This window comes from Bombus pascuorum, chromosome 11, assembly GCF_905332965.1.
Source record: "Bombus pascuorum chromosome 11, iyBomPasc1.1, whole genome shotgun sequence".
NCBI lineage: Eukaryota > Metazoa > Arthropoda > Insecta > Hymenoptera > Apidae > Bombus > Bombus pascuorum.
The window spans coordinates 9,893,542-9,909,997 of NC_083498.1; the positions used below are offsets into that span (position 1 = coordinate 9,893,542).

General features: G+C 39.1%; 3 protein-coding genes across 7 annotated transcripts in view; 2 read left to right on the plus strand and 1 right to left on the minus strand.

The window, feature by feature from the left end:
• LOC132911838 (serine proteinase stubble-like) overlaps positions 1-8,912 on the minus strand; it is a 77,015-nt gene extending 68,103 nt beyond the window's left edge. For both annotated transcript variants that reach the window (XM_060968829.1, XM_060968828.1), the window contains exon 1: positions 8,527-8,912. The gene's annotated coding sequence lies outside the window, so the exon portion shown is untranslated. The remainder of the gene's footprint in view (positions 1-8,526) is intronic.
• The window catches only part of LOC132911836 (putative mediator of RNA polymerase II transcription subunit 26), a 72,672-nt gene continuing 62,551 nt past the window's right edge, over positions 6,336-16,456 (plus strand). For 3 of the 4 annotated variants that reach the window (XM_060968816.1, XM_060968820.1, XM_060968821.1), the window contains exon 1: positions 14,393-14,782. The gene's annotated coding sequence lies outside the window, so the exon portion shown is untranslated. Of the gene's footprint in view, positions 6,346-14,392; positions 14,783-16,456 lie in introns of those variants that run through there. The other variant, XM_060968817.1, reaches the window with a different exon arrangement.
• LOC132911843 (uncharacterized) lies at positions 9,703-12,421 on the plus strand. The gene is made up of 7 exons (XM_060968840.1): positions 9,703-9,832; positions 9,932-10,086; positions 10,179-10,506; positions 10,586-11,241; positions 11,531-11,751; positions 11,809-11,963; positions 12,036-12,421. Exons 2-7 carry the CDS (start codon positions 10,046-10,048, stop codon positions 12,207-12,209), a joined length of 1,575 nt encoding a protein of 524 aa, XP_060824823.1. The 5' UTR covers positions 9,703-9,832; positions 9,932-10,045; the 3' UTR covers positions 12,210-12,421.

Here is a 16,456-nt window from a genome sequence, read left to right on the forward strand (position 1 = left end):
CCTCCTCTCTATCCGCCTCTCTTTTCACGTATACGATTTTTAATCCAACATCTCGATAAAATTTAATCGAGCAGGATATTGCCGTTTCGATGGAAACGCGATCTAAAGCGCACTTGATCTCGCGTCCACGCGTATTTTCCGCTTTGTCGGAATTTCCATTTATTCGATGTCACGTGGAGGCACCGATGGCCTGGAATAGCCGAGCCTCCCATTGCATTGTTAAAAGATACGAACGAACCTCGTACGACGAAACATTGTTTTTGCTGGATGATTTACTGCCTATAAATCGCCGTCCTCGGTTTTTCGTTATTGCACCAGGTGGACACGGTATAATCGAGGTAGGTGGACTCGGTATAATCGAGGTACGCTTTCGAGCATTGCGATATCTTTCGCGTATACGTGTTCGCAATTCGTTAAAAGCATCGTCGAAAGTGTGCGTTCAATTGATCTTTGTCAAATTTTTATTCCTCTTTTGTTTCCTCGAAATCTTACGAAATATTAGGTTGTCGAAAAGGTTCGTAGATTGGAAGAATATATATTTTTACGGAATTAGAATTTTATTGAACGATCTGTACCTAGGTACTCGGATTTGTTTCTTGAGAATTAAAATGGTCAGGAAATGAAGTTGATCAATTTGGATTCCAAGAGATTTATATTAGTTACGAGCCACAATTTTTCCATCGCTATCGTATAATTTTCCTTCCATAATTCACGCGTTAAGACGTTAGAGGTTTCCACGGCTATAAAAGAAAAATGGTCTTACGCGAACGTTGTAAGAAGGCTTTCCCAGTAAAATTCAATCAATCTGTGTCGGAGTACTTTGCAACTGGGAAAGTACGCCCGCCAATAACGGCAGCATTTGCATGGACAGTGAATTAGGGTTGGAGAGTACCCTGGGAATCTTCGCTCGAGCTTCTGGTCGCTTCGTGAAATGGGTCGAGGCAATTTCTATGCAAAGTATCAGCGGATAAAGCGAATTCTCGAGCAGGCGAACAGACGCCTCTAATCAGAGTGCAAGGGCCGTCGCGACGCCCTTGTACGTGCGCGTCGTCGTAGCTTTCTCATTTGCGACTCAACGAGATCTTATTTTCGGTCAAAATTACCCAGACAAATACGTTCCAATTTAATGAATTTTATTTTCACTCGAAATTACGTCGAACACTCGTTGGAAACATTTTATCATCATTGAAATACAATTCGATACATATGGATTGATTGCGGATTTTTTATGTAGATATGGGAATTTCAAGATGCAAAAATATCCAAATTCTCCGTTTTAATATCCTTCAAATTGTATTAATGAAAATATGAATTTCGCGCAAACATAAGGCTAATAATTATTGTTACATAGCACAAGCATATGCTTGAAATTCTGATCGACGGATACTTGAAAGTTCAAAGCACGTTTCAGAAGAAAGCGCAACATCTTCAAACGGTTACAGACCTTACAAAGCTCGAGGAGTATAATAGCGGAATTTCAGATAGCTGAAACAAGCAAAGCCCCGGGTCGTAGGATAAAACGCGTCATCGCATATTTCACGAGGTCACGCGTATCGAAGGGACGATTTATCGTCCCAGAAGGATGACTCCCGTGTGCTGTGTGCACACCACGCAGTCAGAAGGCTCGTAAGTTCTCGCCGAAAGCTCGCTCTCGAAGCCAGATATATTTCTCCGCTTGATCCCGTGACACGGTCCACGATATACAGTTACGAAAGTTGCGTAACAGGGCCTCGAACCTGGCAACGTTATAAATATAAAAAAATAACGGTACAGGCTGTACGGTGGACATTGTGTCCAGCCACCCTGCTGCTCGTTATCGTCGCCTTTCCATCGATACTCTCGCTTCCAGTTAATTAGCTTACGACTTTTCGATGTTTTACTACCGTATACGTAAAATTCGTCAATAACTGATTCTCGAAATGATAAATGCGTAAGTGAAACGAAAGCCGAACGAGACAGAAAGCAATCGAAAATGTACAGTAATCGCAGGAAGTTTTTATTTTTATGGATAACGAACGTAATCTGGCAATTTCTATTGGCGATTCTATTTTCAGCGGACACGAGGAATTAATTATTGAAACGATAAACGTGATAGGAAAATGAGACGATTATTTGAGGATCTGTAAGAATCTTTTATTTCTGAGAGAAACGAGTATTATACTCGTTACTATACTCGTGAATTCGTAGATCGATTATCGAGATGGATGGATGGATGAAAGGAAAACGGAATGAAAGAATGGGGAATTGTACGAGTATCCATTTTTAAAAGGAAACAAGCGTAATTTCGTTGAAATATTCTATTTTCGATGTTTTACTACCGTCCACGTGAATTTATGGGCTGATTAGCGAGATGATAACCTCGTGAAGCAAAAAATGAGACGCAAAGAAATTCTAAGAACTTTGGACTTTTAAGGGAAACTAAACGGGATTTCGTGCAACTATTCGCGATTTTCTTGGGAACCGGAAGATTTCACGGGGATCCCACGAAGCGTACGGTCAAATCGCTTGACACGAATTACATCGTCGGCTCAAGGTTGTCCAAGAAACCTAAATTTACTTAACTGTCGTCAAATTGACTTTACGGCTGCCGGTCGAGAAAGTTTGCACGGCCTCGAAATCGGTCTCCATTAAGAAAGCAATTACTGGGAATAACGATACGTCTGGAATCGCGTGCTGCGCGATAAGTAATTGCAAGTTTGTTTCGGGATCATGATGAATCGAAAGATCTCGGCAAAACGTGGCAGAATTTTCTCACCGAGAAAACGATGGGAAAAACGTTTGAACCTGGATATTTCCTCAAAAGTGAAAACGAACTCTACCACGACTCTTGCCATCGAACGAATAAAATATTCTATTAATTCGATACGAGGTGGAAAATAAGCGGTTGTTGGAGATGGTTCGATATCATCTTAGCAAATTTCAAGGCGTGTTCGACAGAGAAGTGTTCGTGGTTTCGTGCTTCAACGAGCGTCCTCATTTCCGCGCGGCTTTCGTGGTACGCAAGGTTCGAAAAAAATACTAAGCTTCCTCTCTCTTACTCTCTTTCTCTTCACGTTTCTACGTTCGCAAGTAGCAACATATTTTAAGGCTGCCAAAGGAAAATAATGCGTTCCGCGCGACTTACCACGCCGCACATGCTTCTCGAGACCGCCTCGTATATTCCGCGAACGTTGCGTATTAGGGAAAAAATACAACACTCGTGGATCGTGGTAAATTTTGGTAGCTATCGTATGCATTTATTGTACGATTACACAGTCACAGATGATTCTCAAGCTAAAAATTACATAAAAGTTAAACCGTGATATTTTCATATTTTCTCGTCGTTTAGAGTTTCTAACTACGTTCATGGTTTTATACGTAAAAAGGAAGAAAGAACATCGATCGATCATTTCCTCGAAACCCATTTCTAGTTAGATGATTAATTTACGAGTGGAGCGTAGTTTGGATACACTTGGGCTTTTAGTTGTTCTTCGATAATTAAAGTTAATCTTCGCTCACTGTAATTTTCTTCGTAGCCGAAGTTTTTCGTCTTTGATCGTTGCTAATGACTATAGTAGGGTCTAGTGAATTGCTTCGTGCCAAAAAGAAAGAGCAAACGTACATATACGTAAAAACGTGTATAACACAAGGTTTTTCAGCCATCATTTATCACAAGAGTAAGATTTACAAGCGAATTATAAAAGGATAGGAGGAAAAATTTGTCTATAAAAACATAAAAAGAATTCAACTACAAAAAAAAAAACAGTAAAAAGTTATTCGTACTAAAAAGAAGATACGATGTGGAATGTGCCGGTTAAAAACACCGAACTCAGAAAAAGATCAAATACATATAAGGAGCCCTGGAAAAAAGATATTGAAAAAAATATCTTAAAAAAAAAAAAAAGTAGAAGCTTTCGAATACGATCGGACAATGTAGGTCAACCAAATTCCTCCTTGCCCGATTTAATATTTGTAGACACGTATATTGTACACCTAACATCGCCTACACTCTACACGATTCAATTATCTCGTCTATTAAAAAGGCACTCCTCTCGAACAAAGCCCACTCGATGTTTCTGGTGAGAGTATTCGAACTTGGTCTGGTTGCATCTCAATATACAGACGTCGCTGTTCACAATAGCGCCAAAAGGGTCTCGAGGCCAAGTTTCCCTCCTACAAGATTATATTAGCATGTTGAACGCGCTGCATGCTCTCGACGATGATGCGCCGTATTCACATCGTAGCATTCACGTGGTATTCATAGCTATCCTAATCGTGAACGCGTTCCAGTTCGAGTGGAAACATCGCGTGTTTCCCTCGACAAACAATCAATTATCATCGTGGCGTTCGCGCCATAGGTACGCCATAGGTAGGTTGCTGTACGTCTCTTCTGTTTACGTTGACACTCTGAACAGAGTGTTCCCGATGAATTTGATTTCGTGGGCGTCCTCCACTTCCATTAGCGGCGAACGTCTCGATTAAACGGCCAAGCGCGCTCCGGGACAATGCATTTCGCTAATAATAGGCGATCGACGTATGAAATTAAAGGGCAAACGCGTGTCAGTCCTAGTCGTGATACTCGTGTTGTCAGGTTGAAGAGCTCGTTTCCGTGCTGTCCCATATACCAGTTAGCTCTCTCGATACTCCTCTACTAACCTACTCCAAAATCGTGTACCTTAGAAAATTAATTGATGTTTCCAGCTCCAATCATGTCGGTGGATAGGTATCTCGCTGAAGTGAAACATCGACCACTTACTAAGTTAACAACTGCGAGGTGACTTAATTAATTTTGCTGTTGCAACCTCGATTAAGATCAACGATAGAATTTTTCTAATTTCTACTCTTTTTTAAAAGAGACACGCACGCTGTTACAATACCATCAACGATAGATGCGTATCTCACAGCAATGAAATATCGACCACTCGATTAATTTTGCTGCTCGAACTTGATTAAGATCATCGACAAGTATTCGTACCAAGCAATTTTTTCTCATCCTTAATCTTCTTTAACCGTACGTGTTTCGTTAGAATTTCGTTGATCGATAAACGTTTTCTAGAAGCGGAACATCGGTAGCTTATAAAACTAAGAAGTTCTTCATTCTCTCATTCCCACACACCCAATAAAGATTTTTCTAACTGCGGTTCAACGAACGAAAGAACGTCTTCGTGTTCTAACGTAGCTTCGTCTAATATTCCTATGAAAAATATCGTAATAATTCTCCTCGTCGACTTTTCCAATGGATTCTCGTTACGATGCTTGCGTGTACGTCATTCCACTTTCACTTTCCACGAAAATCTCGCGGTAAAGCGATCAGCAGTATGACTTAACGCGTACAATAATCGCGATGAGCGACGACGATTACCAAGAAGCCTGCTAACGAAATAGGGCGATGACACGATGACGGTGCTACCTGGAGCACGCGAAACCCAGCCAATCTTCGAAGGGTGGTGTTTCATTGTTGTTTTTTCCGTTGAACTCGTCTCGAAACACAACAGCCATCGTCGGCATCGTGTAAGTAGGCAAGTAGGCAGCCGGAGATATTGCCTGGTCGTTTTATAATAATCAATAGGTTTTTTTGCGCAGACTAATGCGCGCTGCTGCGGTTTCGCCTTCTCACGCCTAGCTAGAACCTTACAAATTGGCTACACGAATGGAATTTTATGGCTAGATTGAATCAAGCCAAGAATCGCCGGATCACACCGTGACCCAATGTCTTCCTTAATTCTCTCGATTCTAGATTACCCAAGTTCAACCAAACGATCGCATAAATCGCGGCACGAGTTCCCGCCGGGGATAGTACCGCTATTAATAAAATTGAAATTCCAGTCTATTTATCACGACGACGACTCGAATTTCCCTCGTTTCCTAGTAACTGGAGAAGAGAATCCATTTTTGCGGAAAGTACCCGTAAACAGAGGTGACCAAACAATCGAGAATCCAATATCCAAAGCGCAAGTGCTAAGAGATTGTATTACGAGAGAACAGCCAGTTCGATCGATCCTCTCTTCGTCGAGTGTGAGCTTGGAAAAGAAAGATCGAAGGGAAACGCTTGATTTCACTCAACACCTTTTCCTCTTTCCAAGTTGTATGCTCTTTTTATCAGAAATGTATCGAAGAATTTTAATTAAACCAAATATGTGCAAATTTTGTCGCGGTGTTTCTTTAAATAATATCACTTTACTATTTGTGGTTTAAATGTACGTTTAAATGCGTCTATTAAATTTTTGTATCCCTAATAGCTCATTTTCAAAAGCAGATCATCCATGTTGCGAAAAATTGCAATAAAATTCCCTTCCGACCATCGTATCGAATTAATGTCTATTTTAACGCACAGTTTATCGATTTGCTTCTCTGTTTGTCGAAATACGAAAACAGGAAACGCAACAGTTGCGTCAGCAGCGTTACACGTAGAGAAATAAACGTGGCACCGTATGCCTCAATAGCGAAGGAACAACTTAACGTTAGCCAGACACAACTCTACTCTTGTGCGCTTCCTTCCTACACCGACGATGTTTCTTTTCATTGGAAAACTCCCTTTGAAATAAAAAGCGACAAGGTTCGTAGACTTCTATTGTCACAGAACAATTAGCAATTGCTCGAACAATGAAACGTTTCGCCAGTGTTAGTTTTTCCGGTATCACCTGTTCGAGGAGCAACGCGATGCACCCGTTCCACGAACAATGAATCATTCCCGTGGCCGTAAGGCTGCACTTTTAATCAAACTTTCCAACGAATCCGATCGTTATCACGGAAGAAATGAAACACGCGTCAGAATGTTCAGCCGGAGGCGAAGAAATGGGCTGGCAACGAGTTAATGATTAATAGGTAGAAATTTCTCCCATTAGGGTAAGATTATTCTTAACCAATTGCATAAAATCGATACGCGTTCGTTCGTTTAATCAACGAACAAAACGATTGTTCGTACGCGTGTATTCGATTCTGATTATTCGATACGTGGATTTTATGAACTGTGAAGGTGTACACCGCTCAACTGCGGAGGAGGACAATATCCGTTAAAGGGGAAAATCGATATAAACTTTTACAGTTTCGATCGTCGACATTACACCGCATCTCGTAACTATAAAACCTAACGTTTTTAATTCGCATACAGATAATAACGTTAGAAAATTGCAAACAACTGGATCCAAGTTCTTTTTGCAGTTGCTGCCTTCCTTCGCGATAGAGACGGCAGAGGATACATACGTTGCATTAAAAGTTTCTTTGCTTGGATAAATCAAGGTAGGACATCCGGCCGTGCGAAGAATTAATTCTAAAGAAAACGATGTCCCTGGTAACGAAGGGTTGGGTAAGTAGAGAATAGGGAAAGCTGAAGGGAACTTGAAGCGAGGTGGCACAGTATGAAAGCAGTTTACTTCGCTCGAGACGAGAGCAACTCAAAGTTTTTCAGCCTTGAAACAATACTTTAACCACTTTGTGTACTTACGCTGTTCGAGCTGGTGCTCCCGCCTCGGTCGGTCAATTTACGAATCGAGAATGAAAGCGTCGAGCAACGTGTCTTGTATATTAGCATAAACCGGTAGAAAAATAATAAAAAAAAAAAGAAAAAGAAAGGAAATAATCTTGTTCTTAGAAATAGACAAAGAAGGGTGGAAAACAAGGAAAGCTGGGTGTCAAACGAACATAAAAATGGCACAGCTTTCCTCGTCACCCAAGGGGTACTGTGCCGGAACGCGTTCCCGTTTTTTTACATGGCGGGGATCCCCAGGAGGCCTACACCATGCCACACGGTATGTCCGTGTGGAAAAAATGAAATTAAAGTGAAGAGATAAACCAAATATATAGTATTTGGACAAAATTATAAAGAGAGCGAGAAGAGAAGTGTATAATCCTTAAGCCATCAGTCTCGTGGATGTATGCAAATCTCGTAAGAAGTTCATCTTTCTGATTTCGAAGTTCTTAATTAAATTAATCGTAGTCAAGCGGACGGTTTCGGGTATGAAATGTTATCGCGACGACCAACGAATACCAATAGCCAACCATACCATCATTTAAGAGGTGAAAGTATTTCAACGCTAATGACTCGTCGCGTATTTTTCCTGCACGCCCGTTCGATTACGTGCCTGCCACGTGCAACCGCACTTTCTACCGTGGAAAACCATCCCCATACAGAATGAAAATCGTTCGATCGAACGGATCAAATCGTTTAATCGTTTCCCACACGCCAATGTTTTCACATTTATCTTTCGAATTTATTTATCGGTATTCGAGGAGGCCACGATGATGATGCGCTCTTCGAGGCCTCCGACAGTTCTTCTTACATTCATCTTCTGACGAAAACGACAAGGAAACAGATGAGGAAAATTAGACAATTTCGTTAATTCTATCCATACATATATATGTATATATGTATATATATATATATGTACATATGTATGTATATTACCGTACGACGCCTCGATAGAGCGATTCGATAGGATTATCCCGAGATCGTCCGTGTGACCACAAGGGTGAGAAACTTATTACTAAACACCGGCATACCCGATGCCGGTGCGTGTGCCTTATACGCTAATTCACTTAATCAACTACCTGCTTGTATACCTCTTCGATGAAACTGATAAATCGTAAACGAAGAAGAATCCACTAAACACGTTCGAAGCCGAGGTGCGCGACACACCGATCACCGGAACTCAAAGAGGTGGCCACGTTACGGAAACAGGACCTTTTATACCCTGGAAATTATTGATTTCCATCGCTCCGCCAGGCCGGTGCACGTGCGCAGGTCCTTGGTGAACGGCGCACGAGCACCACCGACGCGACGTTCCCACCAGCGAAATAAGAAAAAATAAAAGGAAATACTTTTTCAAGAAAGTCGCCCGCCCCCGACATGTTCATTTCCACGCGCCAGCGGCGCGACGTTCTGACGAGCGATTTTATGAACGACGATAAACCACCAACGAATAGCTCGATCCAACGGGGGTAATTGCGAGACGTTTTTACTACTGTTAGATAATGCAACGACTTTCGGTCGAGGCGTTCATCGACTTGGTTACGTTTCAGCTCGTGAGATTTTATAGGAGATTAAATATCGGGCAAATATGGCGAATAAAATATGTATCGCGCAGGGATTAGTAAACGAACGAGAATTGCGTACCATGTGTAAGTGCTTGCTCATAAATGGGGCTGTACGAAAAATGTCACAAGAAACGTAAATGTATTAAAATGTATTGAAAAAGAAATATTGGAATATGGAGTGCGAGAAGGAATTGATATAACGTGGAACGTGAAGGATAAAATGATTCCATTAGGCTCGCAGATGGGTACGATTTGACTCTTTCGTTGGTATTCCGAATTGTAGATGGCGATGCATAAAATTTCCTACAACTAACTGTACGTGCAGTGCATTTTTAATTGGCTGCGAGTTAATGAAGCAATTTTTTAGCCGAGGAATTCTTGCGGAGGATTGGATCCTTTACAAAACTTAAAATACGAACGTGTGGTTTAACTTGTCGAGCGATTGAATTATCGTAGAATAAACCTTGACATATGTACACGAGATATTTTATAAATAATAAATCATTTTTAATGTTTGATAAGAGTATCTATATGTTTCGTTTTTTTGTAACAAATTCCTACTTGCAATTTTCATAAAAATTTAATGGAACAATCGTATACGACAGCAGTACCCTCTGACGGAGAAACGCTGAGATTATTTCATTGAGAAATTAGGTCATCACGTCTACCAACCTTTATTATACCTAGCTTTGCATTAAATCTATCCTTCCAAAAATATTTAGTCGCTATTTTAGTTAGTTGTAACTTGTAACTGAATGGAATTGATTCGTTTCTAACAAAAGTGAATAAGAAACTACTTACTTCGACTGGATAGTGCTAGGTATACTATTATAATTAGATTTCTAAATTTAGAATTTTAAATCTAGGATCTTTAAGAATAAATAGAATGCAACCTATAGTTTTGTTTATATATTCCTAGTGAATGACGCAGTTTTGCGTAGTTCACTATTAGTGACAGGCATCTGTAACAATTTTATGTACTCTATTTTCTACATAAATGGAAGTTACGACGATCGAACGCATATAAGATAGGATGCAGAAATCACAGATTGATAATTTCATGTGGTCATTTCAGTGAGTACTGCATGTAATTTTTATAATGGATTTCGCAAATATTTGGAAAATTGAATCATACACTTCTATGTACATATACGTATATTTTTCAGTATAAATGGAAATGCTAATTCTCGTGATCCATGGCCAGAACTTTGTCAGAAGAACGAAGTCAAACATTCGTCTCGAAAAGAAGATTTCATAAATATTACTGATGATAATAGAGCATCGAGTTTAGATGATTCCGAGTATCCAGAACTTGGTAGTGCGCTTGTCAAGAGTAAAAATTTTGTTGTACCGAGAGATCATTGTTTGTCAAGACCCAACAGCTTGCAGATTGCATTGCCCATGCAGACAAGTATGGAATCGAAGAGATCAAAATCCTTAAAAAGGTATACGAAATCGGATAAAATTTGTATTAACATTCAGGAAGCTTTACAGGTAACTGTCATTAATATTACGATTAAGTGGTTATTCTATAATAATAAACGTTAAATCATTATCACAAATCTATTTATAGAATACTATACATCCAAGTAAACTTGCCAAAGAAGTTCCTAAAGTAACGATTGGTTTATACATGACTAATTTTGGGATTATGATGTCAAAGGCATTGTGCAAAAACAGATGTTCAGATCTGAGGAAAGTGAAAATATGTATTTCTAAAAACAAGAAACCCTCGAAACTAAAGAGATTAATTTTGTTAAACCGTAATATGAAAGCACAAATTAACATTGACAAAAGAGAAGCGTTTGAACGTAAAAAAATGGAAGCTATCTGTAGAGATGTTGATACCATGAATTTTAATGCTTTAAAAATTACAGCAGATCCAGAAACAAATATAGACTATGTTAGAAATATGTGGACAATGACGCTGTATGATAAAGATCACAGAAATGTAAATGAAATAAATATTTCAGATAATACACTGTCTCACAGACCAGATGTGATTGGGAGAATAAATAATCTTGGAATTCAAGGAAGAGGATTGACAAACAGCTTGGTTGGAAGAAATAGCAGAACAAATTTTTCTGATCTTGTCAATGACATAATAGAGAACGATATTGTCAAACAGACGCTCTCCCTTCGTATTGAAGACGATGTTAAAGAAGAAGGTCAAAATAGCACAGAGATAGATGATAAAAGCGTTATAAAATTTTCTCGTAACTTTAGAGAGTAAGTACTGTAAGTAAGAGCTTATATTCATAAACAGCAAAATATTTGATACGATACTTATATGCTATCATATGACATTGTAATATACATATTTGTACACCTGATTCATTAATTCTTATTTATAGACGCAATAAACGATATAAACACATTACATTATCAAAATGTTTATCAGAACCTATCCTCTTTCCTATCCTATTTTCTTTTCATGATTATAACCTTATACAAAACATTATTGATTGTTGACATTAAATTATTTTTAGTTGATTTTGAAAATTGAAATACCTTACAGATACTGCACTAATATGTTAACAGTGGCCTTGAATGACAACCTTGAAAAATTTATACAAGAAATCACGAGACTTCAAAAAAGATTTCACGAGAAAAATCCAAACAAATCCAAGTACAAGCGTCGTTACTATTCCGGTTTGAAAGAAGTTCGTAAACACGTCGAATTGAAAAAGCTCAAATTCGTAATTATCGCTCCTGATATAGAAAAAGTCGAACTCGAAGGTAAATATCAAATTATTCTTTCGAATGAAAAAATAAATGACGATCGTGTAATTTTAGACGGATTAGACGATCAAATTAATAAATTGCTCAATACGTGTAGAAAAGAACATGTAGTTTACTGTTTCGGATTACGAAGAAGGAAGTTAGGATATTATACTCACGGAAAAGGATTTGTAGGATGCGTTGGCATTGCAAATTATAGTGGAATTGAGGTAAGCAGATCATAATCTTTTAAATCATAACATATAAAGCACACAAAATATTCGAAAGACAATTCTTTTCAGTTACTTTTCAAAAATGTTTTAACGGAACTTGTAGACGCGAGGAACGCGTTCAAAAAACTAAATGGTGATATCGAATCGATTATCGATATATCAAAAGTGATCTCGGAAGATTATTTACTTTCAGAAAATATTAATGCCCTTCTGAAAATTTTGTCCTATAATATGCGTAGCTGATAAAATATTCATAAAAATGTGATATATCTGTATTTATTTAATTACGTATATAGAAAATATTGATTGGTACGTGATTTATAAAATCGATACATATCGACGTTTGTTATAATAATAGATGTAATATTTTTTGTAATATGAATTTATATTATTAAATACATTATTATATAACAGATTGTTTAGTAATAGTATAATAAATACTATATTCAAATCTGTGTGTTGGCTTCGTATTAGAAATCATTTACGTATCATTATAAACTTAAGTCAATGGTATCATAAAATTCATTTGATCTTTAAACAACTCCTAATCTCTCATAATATAATACAATAATATTATTCGTTGATAGACATTGAACAATTGTGAATTTTCTGAACATTAATTCACTTTTGAAGTCTTTTACTGTTGAGCACATCGTATATACATATATATACATATATGATTAAAGATAGGTCTATATATATGTAATAACCAAAAATCAGGATTCTAATATTCATTAATCGAGAATAGCATAATACATATTTATAAACGTTACGAATCTAAAATAAAAATTGTCATTTCTAAGAGAAAAAATATATTATTCAAGGAGACAAATTACGTTCAATAAAAAGAGTTAAAGAAATCTGGCTTCTGTCGATAAATATATCGGCTAAGTACATCGATCTTTACAAATATACTAAAACTAAAGTTACCTCGTTCGTATAATAGTAGTTCACGTTCAGTTAAATGAACTGAATCACCAGAAGTTTATTTAATCATGCAATAATTAGTTTTGTCGAAAGTTTTGTTTAAATGAGAGGGTTCAAGCGGACTGATTACACTCGCGCCATGTTATAAATTGTAGATGGCGTAATAAAACCTGCGAATTGTCGGTATTACAGTATATAATTTCTACTTTTATCGCTTCCGACGATTGAAACGAATATACAGATTTCTATATTCGACGTAGCAAATCGTAGAGGGCGTAACAAACTCTGAATCTTCACGAGGTCGGTATTTCAGAGCATGAGACACGAAATCTCATACAACGTCATGTCTACGCTGTATTTAGTCAATGCTATGCGGCAGGTATTTTTCAGGGCAATATTAGTCGGTGTGTAAGTATATTACATACATCGGTGTTTGCACAATACGTAATGCATACCTGTCCCTAAAACCAAAGCCAACGCACCGATACATCTCGGTCGGATGCAGATATTTCGCTTAATTGCTACGTTCATATGCATCGAACATGGATGCTCGATCGTGGGAGGATTAGTATCGATTCTCCATTAATTTTAATGAAGGATGCTAATCGATCCAGGTGTAAACGCTTTATCGCTCTATAGCAGTGATTCCAGGAATCTTTGGTATTCAGCTTCTTGCGTGTATCGTGTGCCGCAATATCGTTCGTTGCGGCCTTGTTTTCCAGTTGTGCTTCATTACGATAAACTAAGTTGAAACAATTAATTTCATTCAGGCATTTATAAATAATGCAAGCAAGTACGGCCAGAGTCACGACGATTAATTTCTAAATATTACAACGTCACGTGGCATATTTTAAATTCGCGCGTTCGTTGCACGATAAGCAGTTCGTATAGAAAACTTTTATCGATATCGAAAAAATTTAATCTCTCGACAACTCTATTTACGAACGTATTACCATTATCGATTCTTCAATTAATGTCCTTACCACACGATACCATGCTAACAGCGATAAATGCTTTTACCCAAATGTACGCTCCAATTGGCGGGCTAAAAATCATAGTGGTGTACTAAATCAAGATTTGGACAATTTGAATTGGATCACGTATTTCAACGTATATCCAATACATATAGTAGAGGATATTGTTGCATGGAAAATAGCACAGACCTACATCATTAGATTCTCAGTCTTAAAATCCTCTCTGAAAAATCCATCGTTGAAATAAAATCAAATAAAAGTGGAAAATCAAAGACAATTAGAGACAAAAATCAGAGTACAAATTTCTCGAATTCTTGATCGAATTCCACGCTTTCACGAAGCAAATAGGATCTCCGAAGGGGGCGAATAAGCGTGGCGAACCGAAGAAAGCACGCAGCTGGAGTGCGGGCCACGAAGATGCAGGCAACGAACCAGGGCCTCGGCCGAGATGCACGAGAGAAGGCACGGTTCTGAGAGGAGCTGGAATGGAGCTGGAAACGAGAGGCTGCGGGGGAAGTGGATGCCAGCCGGTGTGTGTTGATGCAAGTGCGGTGACTGTACGTGCTGACTGGCGGAGTCAGTCAGTCAGTCAGTCAGTCGGCTCGGCACCGGCCGCGACGCACGATCGCGTGGATTTTTCTTGCTTCTCCGTGCACACGTATATACGCACGCACACAACACGATAGAGTGGCCTGCACGCCTCGACACGCACCGTTTTGCCTCTGTTTCTCCGGCGAGTGGCGCGCGCCACTCGATCTCGGCCTGTTGTTCGGCCCAGTTTTTCCGTCTCGATTTTCCCCCCAGGTTGAGAAACCTGCCCGTGTACCAACAAGGGGCTCCGAGTGTCAGTGTGCTTCGTCGGATTAGTGGGCCTATCGAAATTACCATAGAGGGTCACGTCTCAGCCTCGACCAGGTAAGCTTAGAACCGAATTCTTAAGGATATGGTCACGGTGGATACGTATTCTAACTGGCGTTCTGGCGAATTAAACATCTCAACGCTGTAATGCGTACGCTTAAAACACTCTCTGTATACGTATTTGATTGCTTCGACGTATCGAGTTCGTCGGAACTGCAGTCCATCCGGATACCTATTCGTTGTAACTGTATAGCAAGTTTGCAGATTTGGAATTTTGCCTATCTGTGGCATTTTTGACACTGTATGGGAGAAGCTTTGAATCCTCGAGATCGTGGAAGAGACGGTAAGAGTAGAATGATGTCGAAAGATAAAATGTATTACAAAGGAGAGTCGTTCGTTGGAAGAGGAATGAATGATCGTTTGCTTCGATGTCGAACACGTTCACGCGCGTTCCAAGTGCCGATAGGCTGAATTATTTTCATGTCCCGTTAGGCGTCAACGATCGACGAATCGATAATGGACGGGTCGTAAAATACGTGGAATCAGGCGAATACCCCGTTTTGGATAAATCCGCGATCAGGGGATGTCATCACATGGAATACAACCACGGGAAAGTCGGCTGGTTCGGTTTCGATTGGATCGCGAGTGGACGCGATAACGCGCGAAACCGCAAGCCGGCTAGACCGAGTAAAAACCGTCGCATTTCGCTGTTCATACCGCGTCATTCAAGTCGATCGTTCTGTTTGTTTTATTTAATTGCTCCTGTCGCAATTCCATTTTTAATATTCTTCTTTGAAGATTTGAATCACGCTATAATTACAAATTCCACGAACAGGCACGCAATTAAATCGAAGATGTAGTGTACAGTAGCTCGCGAAAGTATTCGAATACAAGCGGACACCCGTATCTTATGCAAAACATTCTGACATTTCTTTGGCCTGACGTTTTCAAATATCAAAGTTTAAAACAAATTTCAAAATCTACATAAAACCTACGAGTACTTAAAAGCATACATTTCTCACAGATGGCAAAAATATTTAGACGATCGATTATCTATTGTATTAATAATCCTAAATATTCAAATGGCTGTCTTATACGATTAAGATAAGGCCATTCATTTATTAATCTAAGTTTCCATTAAATATACGTTTGTAGTAAGTATCTCGCAACTTCTATACACGTTTGCGGCTTTGTTTCAAGCTTTACCAATACATCATCGATAGCTGTGAGTCACTACAGTGTTAATGACATTTGAAGAATCTTCCTACGACATAAATACACAATATATTTATACATAATTTTTATACATAGTTCAAATACTTTTGCGAGCCACTGTACGTCACGTATGTCTACGTAGAAATTCTCGACGTGTGTCATTCCCTTTCCCTTTGCCGCTAACGAGGCTATAGGAACGTCGCTCGCGATCCAACGCAAACACGAGATAATGCTCGACGTTCGATTTTTAAGTGTCGTTCCTCGTCAAGGATCTGTAGCCGCGATTATCGCGATAGTCGCGGCCGTCCACTCCTTTGTGTATATTTCGATACAATCTGTTTTTGCGGTTGTATTTCGACAGAATCGATGGAATTAATGGGACAAAGGAAAGACCGTTGGCGAGACAGCCGCGTTATCGGTCGGAAACGTTTGGTTTTTCCTTCGTGAACCTTGTAACCTCCGTGTTTAGAGAACGATACAAGCGGAGGCGTGTCCGAGGAGCGTGCGACGAAACTC

Bases quoted from the DNA above. Each gene is read 5' to 3' on its own strand.
- LOC132911843 (XM_060968840.1), top strand. From the start codon at position 10,046: ATGCAGAAATCACAGATTGATAATTTCATGTGGTCATTTCA. The intron at 10,087-10,178 runs GTGAGTACTGCA...TATATTTTTCAG, and splicing joins AATTTCATGTGGTCATTTCA to TATAAATGGAAATGCTAATT. The intron at 11,964-12,035 runs GTAAGCAGATCA...AATTCTTTTCAG, and splicing joins CAAATTATAGTGGAATTGAG to TTACTTTTCAAAAATGTTTT.